The sequence below is a fragment of the Phallusia mammillata genome, chromosome 1 (genome assembly GCF_965637545.1).
Source record: "Phallusia mammillata chromosome 1, kaPhaMamm4.hap1.1, whole genome shotgun sequence".
Lineage (NCBI taxonomy): Eukaryota > Metazoa > Chordata > Ascidiacea > Phlebobranchia > Ascidiidae > Phallusia > Phallusia mammillata.
Genome location: NC_137252.1, coordinates 31,848,946 through 31,866,074, shown reverse-complemented (window position 1 = coordinate 31,866,074; position 17,129 = coordinate 31,848,946). Strand labels below are relative to the sequence as shown.

The 17,129-nt window shown below is 37.0% G+C and overlaps 2 protein-coding genes across 2 annotated transcripts; both read left to right on the top strand.

Moving 5' to 3' along the window:
- The first annotated feature begins 2,554 nt into the window (after positions 1–2,554).
- On the top strand, positions 2,555–10,656 carry LOC145211250 (cilia- and flagella-associated protein 100-like). Its single transcript, XM_080080031.1, has 13 exons — positions 2,555–2,635; positions 3,061–3,168; positions 3,568–3,714; positions 4,329–4,514; positions 5,013–5,141; positions 5,489–5,577; positions 6,316–6,504; positions 7,014–7,120; positions 7,496–7,626; positions 8,265–8,462; positions 9,006–9,155; positions 9,347–9,477; positions 10,512–10,656. Exons 1-13 carry the CDS (start codon positions 2,555–2,557, stop codon positions 10,600–10,602), a joined length of 1,737 nt encoding a protein of 578 aa, XP_079936157.1. The 3' UTR covers positions 10,603–10,656.
- A 1,675-nt stretch (positions 10,657–12,331) lies between these two features.
- LOC145209007 (uncharacterized) lies at positions 12,332–16,854 on the top strand. The gene is made up of 4 exons (XM_080079258.1): positions 12,332–12,410; positions 14,200–14,317; positions 14,805–14,911; positions 15,361–16,854. The coding sequence occupies exons 1-4, from the start codon at positions 12,350–12,352 to the stop codon at positions 15,531–15,533; spliced, it is 459 nt and encodes a 152-aa protein (XP_079935384.1). The 5' UTR covers positions 12,332–12,349; the 3' UTR covers positions 15,534–16,854.
- The last annotated feature ends 275 nt before the right edge of the window (positions 16,855–17,129 follow it).

The following is a 17,129-nucleotide window of genomic DNA, read 5'->3' as shown; positions in this document are numbered from 1 at the left end:
CAACGATATATCTCGAAAAATGCTGAAGTTCAGGGCTATTTGGGTTTGGGGTAAGGTATAATCTTTAAACATCCAATAAAACTGATTTTAAGACTTCGTTTCCACTGCAAAAATGTTACAAAATTTACTTCCCAACCCTACCTTTCTTTAAAAAGAAGCTATAGCTGTTAAATAAATAGTTCAACTGTTTGCGCCACCTATCAAAATTTTGCCAAATCTGGGTCTGCCGAAACTCGTGAGGTATGGTGTTATTAGCTCTACCTTGGGCTTCTGCAGAAAGTGCAAAGTGTTATTAACACTCCGTCAAACAAATAAACATGACAATACCAGTACCAAGCAGTACAAAAGTCATCTTTCTTTGCAACATTGTACAGAAACGACAGTTGGCCATAACTCTGCTGGTAACAAGATTATACATTGTATTAAGAGAACTTTGGATTGTAACATGCGAAATACACGCGCGCCGAAAAGAACTACATCAAATATTTTTGCCTAATTTTTGTGCGATGTGACAATTTTTGTGAAAGTTCGTTGACATAAATGACCATTAAATCGGTTGCCCTTATTTGTAACTTACAGCGATTAAACTGAAAGCTCGGTATGATTTCCAGTTTGTCAGCAGAGTCGCTTTCATCAAGGCTAACGTGTAAATTGTTCAACTTTTTAATTTTATTTTAACTGAATATATAGAACTGTAGCGCCAGAACAAAGCGAGACTTGGACGAAGCCGGACCAATTAACATGAATATGACGTCATCAACGATTCGACCTACTCTGCTTGCTATCGAAACCACGACCCCTGCTACCAATTGCACTTGGGTAAGTATAGAAGGAACGTAAACTTTTACAGCACAAGTTCATATGACAAGTTGGCTTTTGCGCACCAAACATGCTGATATTTGTAAAAATTTATCAGAAAAAATTAAAAAAGGGATTCTCGCGCACAATTAAGTTAATTTAAGTTGCAGAAAAATAGCACCGGACGCATTGATCTGTTTAGGTAAAGGAACTCAAATAGTTTAGCAGAACACATTGCAATCCAAATGTTTTGCAGTCGCAACACTGTTTTTAGTTGGGCCGTGTAGAGTTGTAAGTCGGGCCGGGCTTTTCGGGCTTAGGTTTCTTCAAATAAACGGGCTTGATTCGGGCCTGACTTTACACTCATTCTTCAAACAAATTTAACTAGCTAAATAGCTAGTGACTGGACCTGACGTAATGTCAAACAGCCTTAAAACGCTTTGTTCAAGCTTTGTTGGTTTTTCCTGGGGCCTTAATGTCTAGGCCTGTCAATCAAACCTTCGGGCTTAAACGGGCTCCTCATAAACGATTCGGGTTCGGGCCGGGTTTCGGGCTTGTACTTTCGGGTTCGGGCCCGTTTACAACTCAGAGGTCGGGTGTGGCCGGCCATCCGCTTTTTGCAAACTCATAACCTGTACTATCTGCTTTTTTAGAACGGGACGATTTGTGAACAGACTTGTGAAATTGTCGAAGGGAATATAGTGAAATGTGCTTGCCACAATGGGTTTCTACTTGGTGTTGACGGAACTACGTGCATTAGTAAGTTGTATGGTAATGACGTAGTTGTTTGTGTACAAGCTTTGGCGTCATTATAACGTCACAGTGATGGTTTCTTATCTCTGGTCTTACCAGATCGTAAGAGTTAAAGTTTGAGCGCGCTAGAAAGCAAACTTGTAACTCGATAGTTTGTAAAGTATTTTTTATTTCATACGTAGTTAAATATCTTATTATTTTTTATTTAACTTAAACTCCTAATATAGGTTTCTCAAATCCCAAGGTTGATTTAAACTCGTATTGATAAAAACACAAATGTCTTGTATTTCTAAATTTCACTATGTTCGTTTCAGGAATCGTCCACCAAGTCAATAACATCTTCTTGAACGTCTACAAACAAGCTTACCTCGTTGTGATCTGTGTATTATTCGCCATCACTTTCATCGGTCTCGTATGTCTCATTGGAATTCTCCTTCACAGAAGATCAGTGCTCAGAAATTTTCAGTTGCTGTAAAAAAATATTATGTAATGTTTTCGTTTGTTTTGTAAAGCAATAAACGCATCAAACACTAAACAACACTACAAAATGGTTTACTAGTCCTAAAAGTACAATAAAATTGACATACAGTGTCATTTTAAACAAATACACATTTAAACAAATATTCATAATATGACATCACACATAGCATAGTTGCGTAATTTACGTGCATTTGTTACGTCATAAATGTATTTGTTGCGTCATAAACAAAACTTCCGTCTTGAACAAAACCCAAAGTTAATGCTTTGTTATTTACCTAATTTTTTGTTTGTCTGATATAAAAACAAACACTAGTGTTACGTCATAATGTAACATGCTTCATCAAAATCAAAATTCATTTGTGTTTGGCGGGTAAATGTTGAACGGTAATTGGAAGCGAAAGCATAGTTATTCCCGCCAAAGTAGATTTGTTTCAAAGCTAAGTTTGCTATATATTTAACAAATATTGCTGTTTTCTTTTCTGTGCATTCAAATTTTAATGTTATATTGCTTGGGTAATTTAAAATGAGAAACTACACTTTGGCTGAACATTTTCTCAATGAGGGTGCGGATAAAGCTAAGGAAACACAGCATGAAGAAGATAAGGTTTGTTTTGCTGATAATAATTGACTTATTCTACTGCTATTGGGAGTACGTGTATCTTCTGGGAATACGAAGTAGCAAAAATTCAGGGGTACGGGCATATTTATGAATGTAAAGTTTCGGTATGTAGTAAAACATTTTTTGAACAACAGCATATCAAAAAAATGCAAATGATTTTCTCGGTTAGCTTCAGAATTAAATATAAGTTACTACTATTTTATAACTTATTCTATCAGTCTTCGTAGACAAGTGTTCAAACTTTTCCCTAAGACTAGAGAAAATACATAAAGTTATAGTTTAGATTAGAAACAAAAAGAATAGCCTTTCCAATCACAGAGAACCAAAAAACGCCCTTCACCGAAACTCTTTTACAATCAGAATTATAACAAAGAAAGATTCAAAGTTTTGAGAACTTGTTTCGTTACCAGGAAATAAAACTGCCACCGATTGATAAAAACGGGTACGTTTTGCACGAAAGATGGGGTCAGAATCCTTTTCGTGTACCAGAGGAAAACGAGTGGATCAATTTATGCAAGGTGACTAATTTTACTGTAATCTGACTGATGAATTAAGGCCTTCACTTTATCACATTTTCTTGACAATATTAACGTTTTCTTACACACTACAGAAACGTTTGTGAAAAACGGCACAGAATTTAAATTATTGGGAAAAGTTGTTGTTTTTTCCAAACAGACAAAACGACAAAACAAGTATTGTCATATGTAAAAAATCTAAACGTTTTATCACTTTTTATTGGCATGAGCTATTGCCGAAAAGTTTGACGAATAAAATATATCTTTAAAGATTCCAAAATACATTAGATTTATCACCAATGTTGCTCTAAAAACAATTTTCAAATTTGCGTCGGCACTTTATGTACGTAACGTAAGCTTACATAGATCGACTCCATTAAAGGAGTCAAATTGTTTCACCAGAGCGAAAAGAAGCGGCAGAGGAGATTGAGAAAATTGGAAAGGAAGAAGAAAGTTTACGAAAAAAACACGTTTCGATCGAGGTATGCGGGAACCACACTTCCAGCTATCAAGCAGATGTTTAAAGAAATGGACCAAGAAGTTACAGAAGTAAATATATGCAGAATTTTGTGGGTGTGAACTCACTTTTATCGTGCAGCAAACCTTAGTATGTATCTAATAAGCCAATTTTACGGCCGTAAAGCATTGTTACGGGTTATATAAAATAGGTTTATATTCTAGAGTTGTAAGTCGGACAGGGCTTTTTGGTTCGAAAAGTTCGAATAGAACGGTCTTGATCGTCATTATTTATGTCCCAAATTTACCAACTTTTGGGGTTAATCCGGGCTTTGTATTAAGCTCTGCGTTTCAGGCTTAGAACAAGCTTTCATCCCACATTTTTTCTCCATTATTGGTGCTTACCATTTTATGGTCCACGAACAACTATTATTATTACCATAACACCGATATATAATATGGAACACAAAGACATTTTTTTAGCTTTGTTTCAAACAAATTTTGCGTTTAGGTCCGTTTACAAACCTAACATTATTTTTAACAGCCGGTTTTGTAATGATAATTATTAATTATTAAATTGAACGCCCAAAAGTTGGTCAAATTGTTTTATTTTTGCAACTGTGGTCCATTATCACTTTAAAATCGGCACAAAATGTGGCATATTGCTGTCAATAATGTTTTTACAGGAAGAACTGGCTGCAGTCCAGCGAGCTCATTTGAGCGAAGCCATCGCTCAAACTTCAAAAATGTGTCGGGTCCGTCACGTGGAAAGAGAATTCACACACGAGCTTGTCCAACGCAAGCGAGAAATGTTTCTTGTCAACTTCGCAATTCAGACCAAGCGAAACGAAATCAACTCTTACAAAACAAAGGAGGCTGAAGCTGAGAAACAGGCAAGATCCGCTAACGGCGATAGAGAGATTAAAAAGAGCGGGAAACTTAGTTTTAAATCTTGTTTTTCCGGGTGTTTTGTTCTTGTACTTCAAGAAAGCAATGTTTAAAGAATTTGGTAAAATAAACAAAAAATAGTTAACTGACGTCATTACTTTTCTGTATGACGTTAAATTTTATAAAACACCGCTCGTTTTGAGTTATTACGACAAAAACAGTAGACAGTTTAAATGTTTTTGACAGTTTTGTGAAAATATGTCTCTTTGGGGGATTTTTTCGAAAAACAACTACGTTTAAAACTCCTCTTTAAACAAATTACGGCAAAAATCGTAGGCAGTTCGGATAAGCATTGCACTTTTCCAAAAAAATATGTCTTCTTAGAGATTCTTTAGTCAAAACATCAACTTTTTTTAAACGTCCCTTGTTTGGGAAAAGCAGACATTTTTTTCATTTTACATTTCAGATTAAAATTTTAAAAACTTATTTTCACGCTGCTGTAGGTCCATGATATTGCGCAACGTCTTCACGATGACGCTCTGCTGTTTGACGAGTTTCTAAAAACTACTGATGAAGCGGCAGTTGAAGCGATGAAGTCGGCAGAAAAGGAATCGAGAATGAAATTCGAAAAGGTAATTTTACCCACTGTTCAATATAATCTTTTTTGACTCACATAATTAAAATAATTGTGGCGAGATGAAATTCGAACCGGTTATTTTCTTTTGCGATTGTTTCGACGACTTTGTACTTTTGATGCATTTGACGATTGTCTATATTTTAAATAAAAATAAAAATTAAACAACAGCACATTGTAGTGCTTGACTTAATGAGGTAAACAGCCTTAAATTGTAACACAATATAATGTCACATGTAGGCATTACCGGCCCGAAAATAAATGCGACCACAGTTGGTCATTAACTGATTAGGTTTTACTAAAATATATCATAAATCTGAAAAATAAACACTTTGTTTGTTGTAGATTTCAGAGCTTCGCCGCGTCCAAGCTGCGTTGGCGACACTGAAAGCAGATATTTCAAGAAAGGACGAACTACTCGCCGACTATTTGAGGTGATTAGCACAGAGTTGTAAGTTGGGCCGGACTTTTCGGGCTTAGGTTTCTCTAAAAAAACGGGCTTGATTCGGGCCTGACTTTACACTCTGTGTCAGTATTTTTTTAAATAAATTTAACTAGCTAAGTACCCAGTTGCTGGAACTGGCCTTTTGTCAAACAACCCTAACACGCAGTGTTTAAGACCAATTGTCTATTGTGTTTGTTGTCTTCGTCTTACCTGATAGTTTAATGTTTTTCGGGCCGGGTTTAGGGCTTGTACTTTCCGGTTCGGGCAGGGTTCGGGCTCCAATCTCAGTCCCGTTTACAACTCTGGACTGTCAAGTTTAACATCAAAGTTAAGGCCCCTCACACGTTGCAATTCCGTTCATATTTCGAGATTTGTGATTTTGTATAGCTGGTGCAAACCTTGTTAAGTGTTTGAGCCGATTTCCCCATAACATGGTTTCAGTAAGTTTTTTGCTGTTGTTTTTAATGAGATCTATAATCTTTTCACACATTTGTCACCAGCTTCTGTAGAAAAATATCCTTCTTTTGGCAAACCACATATACTCAGAAGTTGTAATGTATCTTTAAATATTTTGACATATATCAAACGTACACACAACATTTTCTACAGGGCCATCATACTTTGTTAAATTTCCAATAGTTCGTGTCAGCAAAAAAATTGTTGCGATCTTTTTGGTGCTTCTCTTCATTATAAAACACCAGTAACAAATCTGCTGCTTTGCTTTCAGCTACAAGTCCTTCTTGCAGCAAGTGCACTACAACATCAACTTGACCTCGGGGACTTCCCTAACCAGCGACGCATGGGCGCTCAAGAGAGACGAGGAGCGAAAGCAAAAAGAGAAAAAAGGTCAAGCCGCGCAGCTGATGGAGAAACCGAAACGCAGGCCTTCCAACACCAGACGCAAGAGCTCCTTCAAGTAAAAACAAGCACTTTTAAGTCAACTTTTGTTAATTGACCCGGTTACCCGCTAGAGCTACTAACACCATACCTGATGGCAGAGTGACATTGACCTAAATTCTAATAGATGACGCAATGAGCTGAATTATTTATTTAGCACATAAGTGGGGCAGGGTTAGGAACTAAGAATTTGACAGTTTTCTTGAATTTTTGTGCTAATACCTTACTCCAACCCTAAATAGCCCTAATCGTTTTTCGAGATATACCGTTTTAAATAGGTGATAGTGCTCTTTTGCGCCACTAACGAAAAATAGGTAAATGTGGGCCTGCCGCAGGATACGGTGCTTAGATTTTTCCGTTATCCGGGTACACAGCTCTGGGCAAACTCGGTTGCTTTAGACTGGATAATATGTAAGCTTATATTCTTGAAGCTCACTTAAAATGAGCATTTTATTGCACTGTATAGGCACAGGTTTAAACATATTTATTATGCAATCCAAAAAACTTCTGATCAAATTCTAATTTTAGGTCAAAGATTATGGAGCCAGAACTACCAGTTCAGAAAAAAAGTCGACAATCGTTTTCGAAAAGCCTTTACCCTGAAGAATGGGACAAGCAGACAGACACCCAATCTGGTATTTACAAAGCTCCTTCTATTAAGTTTATTTTAAGTATTTTCATCGATCCTTTTAATACTATTTGTTGACTAACTGTGATTCATAAGCAATGTTGCTTCGTCAAATATTATTCACCCAGAAAGCAACATGTTTTTTAGTTTAAAGTGGAATTAATGTGGTATGTAAATAGTCACTTAAGTTCTGAGATTTTTAAGTAAAATTGATATAAAACTCATTCCTAAACGAGCTTTATTTGACTTGGTGTCTATACACAGTTTGTGGTATATCTGGGAGGAATAAAAATATTTTCAATTGTTAGGTAAAAAAAAATGTTTGTTTTTACGTCTGTGTTTTATTGTCGGTAATTATTTGTCATCCTTTATTCACTCTCAGTTATCAGCGCAACCGGTTACATCCTGGATGACCCAATGTTCCTTGTTAACCACATAAGAGACATGGAAGAGGAAAATTTAAAGATGATTTACCATTCTCAGCATTCAGAAGAAAGTATGGACGAACTACGGGTAAGTTTTTGATCTACGTTAATTGCTAAAATGTAGTGCAGACGAATCCGGTTAATCGGAAGACCAATTTGCCTACCTTTTTATGCAATTTACTGGATTATGTGTTTAACTGAACGATTTTCTTAGAGTTGTTAGCGCTTTCTTGTGATCACAAGTGGTTCCCGATGGGTTAAACTAAATTAAAGTCACCAACTGCCCAAGTCGAAAAAATCAAACAAAAAATGATCAACAGACTTGCAATAAAAACAGGCAGCTCGACGGCGGATTCATTGTGAGCATAACGCATTCAGGCGTTGCCCGGCCACGAAGGATAAAAATGAAACAAACAAACAATAGTTGCGGTGGAGATTATGAACCACATGCAAATAAACGGAATGTGTGATTAACCGGATTCGTGAGTAATCTCATACAAGTCGGTATTTCAAACACGCCCATGTGGTACAAGATAAAACACGAGTCAGCTTCGGACGTTAAGCTCCGGTCATGGGTTCGAACCCCACCACAGACTAGATTTCTAGCAAATATGCCTTGTGGCATGGGAATGCTGAGAAAACTGGGTTGATTTAACCGGCTTGTACTATCATTTGAATGCCATTTAAAATAAGCGCTAAAAACCTTTTTGTTTGAATTCTGACTAGCAAACATTCTTGCAAGTTGAGAAGAAGTTGAACAAAGAGAAATCGATCTTGGTGTATCAAGTGAGTAGAATGAAGGAGCTGATAGAGGAATACGAAACCAGATGTGAACAACTGAAGGTTATGTGCAAAATTCTGGATGAAGGAATGCAAGAAAACGGCGACGAAGCTCTTGAAAATTTGAACAATCAAGTGGCAAAGGTTGGAAAGATATTTTCTCTGGTTTTTTCTTAGTTTGGCCAAAAAGATTTTTGGAATGACAACAGAAAACAGTTGTCGGATTTATGTAGAACTGTATGTAAGTTCATTGGAAAATATTTGAAGTTGAATAACACCAGTAAGGTTAGCCGTAGGGGCGCACAGCATGAAAGGGTGCTTAAAACAAGTAAAAATGTAGCAATTCAACCGTCTTTTCACAACCAAACTGCTTTTAAAACACACGACAAAAGTTTTAAGTTCCACGTGCCGCCCTTTATCGTCAAACAAAACATTTTTTTGCGTTGACAAATACTTTAACAATCAAAGTTATTGTATGTAAGAAACTTAGTTGTTTAAGATAAATTTTTGTTTTCAAAATTTGCTCTAAAACAATTAACGCAGAGATGTTTCGGGTTTGATTTCACCCTGACTTCATACTTAACCCGCTTAAAACGCATTTTAGCTTAGTCACATTTTTCATTCTTCGCAACAAAACATGAACATAAAAAGTACAACCTCTGTGATATCGTTTCTCTCCATTGCCAGGTTTACAAGGCAGTTGTTGGTCGTTTGATTGTCAACATGGACGGTTTAGTGATGTTGACGTGCATTGAGAGCAAAATGGACGAACTTATGGATGAAATAGACGGTTATCCTGAAGCGGCTGTAAAAGAAATACAGAAGATTAAAGACAAGGTAAAAAACTCTAATCCATATTCCTTTGCCTTGTTAACTATTTGTTACTAACTTAGTCAATAATGTTTTGAATCAATTCTTAAAGTTTTACATGCAAACCTAACGATTTTTTATTGTTTAAAACGTAACTTGTTAAGCAATGTGGGTTAGTTGACATAAACGATCTTATTGTCGTTATTCCACTAAAACAGGAAAGAAGACATGTGCTACGCGAAGAGAAGATGGCTGTGCAACGACAACGTCAGGAGGAAAGAGCACGAAGAGCCCAGGAACGAGCTAACGCTGGAACTTACAAAAGGATTGGAAGAAAACTAGTATTCAGGTAAAATACAATAGGTCTTTCATCACGACTTTTTAAGGACATGGGGCAACATTTAAGGACATGGGGCAACAGATTGCTAGATTAAACGCTTTATTTTCACTTGGGACATTATTGCAGCACAATAACACGCGAGAGGCAAAAGTGTTTTAGGTTAGACCAAATATATTTAGAATTGAAATGCACGAGCAAAATGGGTGTGATTAATTTACAGGAACTGATGATGCCACATTGGCGAAATATATATTCCTTCATTTAAAACCGACTGATTCTGTTTAGCCAAGGATTTTATAGTCCATTGGTTTTCATGTATTATAGTTAAAAAGGCAAACAGTGATCGTCAGTTTAAAACATGCTGTTGATGGTTTTGATCTATTACTAAAGTTGTCACTTTGAGTGTGATTAAGGTAACGTTAGAACTTGCTTGACAGTGCCCACTATTTGCAAATCTACTACTTGACAGCGCCCACTTTTGGCGAATCGCAGCAATTACAAGTAACTTGGCCGAATGGCCTGGCGCGCCTGACCCATATATAGACATAAAAAACCTGATCGGGATTCGTCCCCGGGAGGTTCCTAGGTTCGAACCCCGTGAATAAAAAAATAAATAAAAAAAAACCGACCAGCTGGTACCCTATAAAGTTGTTACACCCAGTTGCGCTGTGCCACCTGTTGATTGTTAGCTGCCATGCTCTTTTACCGAGTATTTAATTCGCGCATTTTCAACCGAGTGGGTTTGCAGCTATTTTCTGATCCTGGGTCTTCGTTTCAAATGTTTTTTTTACGTTTTCAATGTTATGTGCAGAACCGAAATACAATAGAATACTTGCCAGTCATTAAGTCTTAAGCAAAATGCAACCTGCCCATTTTCACAGTTATATACAATTCTGCTATCAGAAACGCTATTGCTGCTGCGTATGATGCATAAACGAGTATTGCCCTGTTTTACGTGTGCTGAAAGTTTTAACTGTAGTCTGACTCGTCTGTATTGAAGTTTTATTTCTATGAGTCAAATTTCGATTTATTTGTCATCGTAGATCGGAACCGAGCAGAGGAAGCGGCGCAGTAAAGATCAAAACAGAAGGAGTGCTTGTTACCGATAGTATTTTGTTTTTTGAAAAAGATTAACATCGGAAATAAAAGTCGAAACTGTCCAATTGGCACTTTGGCATATATGACAAAACTGCTCGACTTGTTTTAAAGCGAATGCAAAGGCCGTTTTAATTTACTAAATAATTACCACATACAAACCAATCTGAACATAACTAAAAACAGATCGGTTGAAACATTTCAAAATCGTACCTTTTCCACATTTAGTCTTTTTTACTTCTTGATGATGATTGTTGCATAGATTGTCAAGCATAAAAACATACTTTTTTACAAAAAATACAAATTATGTGCAAAAGGTTGTAAACCGCCTTTGGAATAAGAACAAAACCGAGAATAAGTATTTCCAAAAGCTCTCCCTTGGCCTTGTAAACCGAACGTATTTATTCCAGTTGTTGCAGCAAAATAGTGCTGCTTCATGGCAACCTTCTGAAAGTTTCAAGCAAAGAGGGTTCAATCAACGCAACAGCTTGCTTGGGGCGTTTGTTGCAATCAGCAGAACAGTTTGAGGCACAACGCTCTTGTCATGCTTGTGCGAGCGACTGGCGGGTATTTTTTTCATCACACAACCCCACCTTAATAATCAGTATTGTGGAAAAGTCGAAACCAATTTTAGTGTTTATGCCTTCTCTTTTAGAAAAGTTTTCTATAAACATGATACACACCATTTAAAAGCATCAAAACCTAATTCTTTGTTAAAAAGTTTGCATTGCAAGGTTTGCTATTCCCTAATAACTTATTCAAACCCACCGACAGTTTGAAGTCCATTGTTAAGTCAGTAAATCTTGCAAAAACACGGTATCTATCGGCCTAATATTGCATTCCAACTAGCTAACTTCTTCGGTGGTTGTTTAAAAATTCCTGCAATGTTTAGCTTATTGGGCAATGTAAATTGCAAACTATTTACGGTTTACAAAACACAACAAGCGTAAGAGAAATCTAAAGCATATTGGGTTACATCATGTAGTACCATTATTAAGTGTTAGGAGTTGCCATCCTTCACCAGGAGTTGGGTCAAAATGTGTTTTTTCCATTGGAAACGAAATAAAGTAGAGTCGACCAACCAAACCATGTGACAACACTTTAATGCTTGGTTGACTTCTCGCAAGCAAGCAAAATTAGTCAACTGGAACGAGCTTTTCAGGTGGAACTTCAGGTAATTTGAGGTGAACCAAGCGAAAAAGCGTAGCATAAAATAGCTCTACGCTTTGGTTTGGGGAACCGAAAATTAAACAGAACGTAACGCCCGCTTCACAAAGGTGTATAGGGTTTATAACATAAAATTTGCTGAGAATTTGCGAATGTAGTCAAGTGAAAAATGTCATCTGACGATATAGGCCTATACCTTTTATATTACAGAATTTGACAGAAAGCGTCTTAAATTGCGAAGTTATGTGTCATACGTTTTGATATTTGATTTATTTAATTTTTTTTTCTGCGGTTTTAGCACCAGAACTGCCGGTTAATAAGCACTATGTACAATTTTCAAAAAGAATGCGGTCAATTTGACGCTCAATGTAGGGAAATTCGTTTAAATACAAGTGAAAGTACAAGTGCAAATATAACAGTGGAATTTAGACTGCCAAATTTGGCAACACGAATACAATGCAAACGTTACAGTTGAGTTAGCATGTGTAAATTCCCCAAAAGCTATTGTTGAGGGCACTGGCGTCGCTGACTCATTGTAGGTGATATTATGTCGTCATAAAAGCTTTACCAGTTAAGTTTTTTTTGCTTTATTTTAGGCAATTTTAAAAAATGTAGTGTAATGCTGAAGAACGTAGGAACATTGCTTATCATTCTCGTGGGCCTGGTTGGGTATGGGTCGGGTGAGTTATGTTCAAATCATTGAAAACTACAAACAACTTGTAACTAACTAAATTTATTGCTAATTTAAACCATTATTCAGATCAAAGCCCCAACTTTTAAATCAGAAGCTGTGAAATCGTAGAAATCGTTTTATAACACCTGTAGGCTACGCATGTAAGTTTTTACTTACTTGCTGTCCAAGCAGGTTTTGTATAACCTAAGGAATCCTATACCAGTGTGTAACATGATATGGCGATGGACTAGTAACACAGAACCAACAAAGAGAACCGTTTCAATCGTATAAACTAGTGATGCACCGAAGTTTCGGTTTCGGTCAACATGCCGCTTGTCATTGACGCAACGTTCTAAGCCAGTGGTTCCCAAACTTTTTCATATTTTTTTCAAAACGGCCCCTTTGCCATTATTTCGAGGGCTCGCGGTCCTTAAGCCTAAATGTGTATTTCATAAAAACGAAATTTGATTGCAGGATTTTAGCTAGTTATGCAAAATTGCGCATAACAATCATCCAAAGACAGCATGTGACATCACAAACAGGACAAAAACATTACGATTGTGCGCGAACAATTGCATTTTTTATATAGTTGTCATTCAATAAAGGCCATTGTTTAGCAATGGAGACAGTCGATTCTCAATTCTACTTTGATTTAAACTTATTTAGTGGCACAAACTGACGCCAAATAAGATTATAGAATTACTTCAACCGCTTCGCGGTCCCCCCAAAATTGCCTCACGGACCCCTAAAGGACCGCGGACCCCAGTTTGGGAACCGCTGTTCTAAGCTAAACGTAGATTGTTTGGTCAACCGTAACTAACGGGTAAAGTAAATAATAGCTTTTCTTCCGTACAACATTTTATTGTATCCTAAAAAGCCTGCGAGGTCTCTTAAACCCAGGGAGTCGAACTGCTTGTCATATCGGTTCAGATTCGGTTCGGGTTCACTTTGTTTTTTTAGAGGTTCGGGTTTTGTTCCGGTTTAAAAAAATAATGTTTGTGGGTTCGGGTTTTATTTCGGTTCGGGCGCTTAGCCCGTCCGAAACGGTTTGCGTTTTTTTAACCGGTTAATTTTAATTCTACCCATCATCTACATCAGGGGTCGGCGACCTTTTTTGCACTGCGGACCGGTTTGAAACTAAAATTTTAATCACAGACCGGCCTTTAAAAACCACAAATGTTCAGCACTGAAAACTAATTACAGTTATTACAACGTTGATTCAATGTGAACCTTAAAAAAAAAATTGCGGCCTGATAACAAACTCCTCACTGATCTCATGGCCTTATCAAACTCCAAAATAAATTTTATCGTACTGTTATTTTTGACACGCCCTTATAGCTGTTATCTCGCGTATTCCGCAGTGCGCTGTTTTGAAGAAGAAAAAACACAACATAATACACTGCATTTTTAATTGTACGGTTCCGGTTCGGGTCCAACGTACGCCATACGAAATATGGGTTTGGTTTTTTAGGAAATTGTTGGCGGTTCGGTCCAGGTTAAATTACATAAACCGCTCAAACCGTTTCCTGGGTTCGGGTTCAGTTCCGGTTCGACTCCCTGGTTAAACCACATATACAACATAAATTAGATTATTTTCTCATCTGTAACTGTAATCAAAGACATTAGACCTAAAATACCTCAATATTCACAACCATAATTTTGTGTCTTTAAAAAGCCTTTTTAAAGCAGCATGACTACACAGATACTATAGTCGACTTTTGAAACTAACTAACGTTCCTTACCACAAACAAACATTTTTTTAGCAATTTGAACGAAATTATTTTAACTCAACTCAGGGTTTCTGTGCGGCCCTGGAGTGTGTGAAGTGGGAAGATATTGCTGCAACAAAAACGTCTGCCTTGACAGACCATCGGGATCATGTTTTCGAGTGACCACAACTCACAAGGCTATGGCGTAAGGCTTACATTAAATGCATATTTACATAAGTTTAAATGAAGCTTGGTATAAATGAACCGCTTGGTGAATATGTTAGCGTAATTGTGCTTGTACGAGTTGTTTTACCTGGAGAAATAAACTTAATTCAAAGCGGGTGTTTCAAGCAAAGCAGGCTGAATATTAGATAAATATGAAGTAATCTTAGTTTGTCTCTACGTAGATGCGGACAACGGCTCTTAAGCGCCTTCGCACTAGCCGTCCCCTATTGAGTTTTAGCAAACTTTTTTGTACATCTTGTCTAGTATATGACTGACAAAAGTAAATCAAATTCTAGTCACTAACATGAAATTTAAAATACATTTTGAAAAAGAGTTAAAATAGGTTTCAAGTTCCGCAAAACTTTTGTAAATACTATTGCACTTGTTTCTCAGAAGTCTTATGTGACATAATTATGAAGTTATAACTCAATCAGTCAGTTTTTGCACTAATTGAAATGTTTTTTTAGCATTGGACTTCTTGTGGGAATTTTCGCCGGCGTTCCAGCATTTATCCTCGGTGTGTGCGGCGTGATATGTTACTTCTGCCGCTGGAGGGCAGCAAGGCGCGAAGCAGGTACAGAATTTTCCAATCAACAAAACATAATCGAGTCAAAGTTGTGTTTCTGGTTTGATTTGAAACGAAAACACTTGTTTTGAAGGGCTCCAATGCGATTATAAACAAATGAACGAACCCGAAACCCGCCTATACCCGAATTTTCGTTAAAATATAGTTCAAACCGGTTTAAAAGTTTATGTCGTAAGTGAATTTAATTTTGGTAATTCTAACTTTCAGACAAGCTTAGTGAGAACGTCAAGCCCGACCTTTACCCGTTTTTCGAACTGAAACACAAACCTGACCCCAAACACCTGCCCCGACAACTTCAGCGTACCTACAATTTCCAGCACAACAAACCCAACTTAACGTTTAACCCATGTTTAAGTTCGATCCCGAACCCGACCTACAACTGTGTCGTTTCTGCAGTTTCTAACACTAACAATTTAACTTGACTGTTACAATTTCAGCACAACAGAGTCGAGAAACAACGATATCCAGCATTCAGCTTTCTACCCTACGGCACTACTCCGATGAACCGCCATTATACGAAGACCTCCATCAGACATACAGTTTAAGCACTCCCCCACCGGTGTACGAAGACGCATGTCGAATCAAAGAAGAAGTCAGTAAAAAGTCGTAACCCAACGAACTTTAAAAGCCCTCATGTAGGCTATTGCGTTATTGCCATTTTCCACCAACTTTTTGTACATATTAACGTATGTTTGCACTTTACTAACGTAAAAAGTGCTTCGAAGTTATTGTATTGTAAAGTATTATATTTGCACATTATATTTTATGGCGTATGGCCCGAAAATGCCAAAACGGTAAACAGTACCAGGCTTGTCCTGTATAATGTTATTTTAAAGCACTTTAAGATTTTTTTAACAAAAGTTTTTAACGACCAGTAACATGCAGTTGGTCCACAGGCTGGACCTTTATATAACACAAGTTAATTTTTACTGCAAGCACGCTTATATTGCATGAGATAACAGCAGTGAAATCTACAGCTGATTAGCATTCTTCCGTCACGGAGAAAAACGGACGCATTTGATCTGCTAAAAAATATAAGATTGAAATCGCTCTCTATAGCAGTGCACTGAATTTTTTTAGCGCAGGGTTCGTCAACGTTTGGCACGCAGTGGGCCAAGTCCAAGATCAGCCATGTCGCACCGGGCCGAACAAAATTTTCCGTTCTTCTTACTGCTGACCATATTGTTAAACCTTCTAAATTGTAGTTTAATCAACTTTTGGTCGTTGTTTAGCTACGTTTTGCCAAAACTGCAAAAAGTCGGTCAATTTAATATTAAAACCCGGCGTAGGCTACCGAGACTGTCAACACTTGAAAATTAGTCAGGACAAAGCTATTTATATTCACGAGTATAAAAAAAACAGTAATCCACTGGACCGCACAGATAAACGTAGTGTTGAAAGCTTTGTTTTACCCGTAAAGCGATTTGTTTCACATGAAGACTCCTAAACAGAGCCGCGGGCCGGATAACTTTTTAATTTTGCTTGATGGTCCGAATGTGGCATGTGGGCCCTGGTATAGCGATACACACCGCCGCACTGCAGTAATTTGCAGGACACCGGTTGCACACCCATGCTTTAAGTCATAAGAGCCGCCACAATTTGCGCATGTAATTAAACCTGCTGTTTGTGTTTATTGTTGTTTTATTGTGAAGACTCAATCGCCGTTTTATGCAACAAACAGGTGCTGGAAATAAATAATACACAATACGTCACTTTTTGCAATAAAATCCAAAATTTGCTATGTCAATAATTGCAATCACTGGTATTTCTTTCACTAGAAGAACAAATAACATCGCTTTAGGGTTTCAAACAATGCAGTTTTAGACGATTTACCTGCTTTGCTATTATTGCTCAAAATTGCACTTTGACAACATAAATAAATGATTTTCAAAATTTTTGACAAAAAATACCAATCCAAATCTAAAATCAAAAATGTAGAATCTTCTAGTTGAAACATTTCTTGGTTTATCACGTTCAAATAAAGTTTAAACAATATTAGATAAACCAATGTGCTGTGTTTTAATTGTTGATTTTTGGGAAAACTTTCTGTGCATTACTTCTTGCCTAAAAACTAAAAAAAGTGCTGCCAGAAGGTTTAAAGATGTTTATTGTTGTTATTCTTACTAATAATTCAGTTGTTTAAAAAAATTTTGTTGTTGTTGTCCTTAATCTGCAACTGTAAACAAACCTACAGAAGGATTTCCAT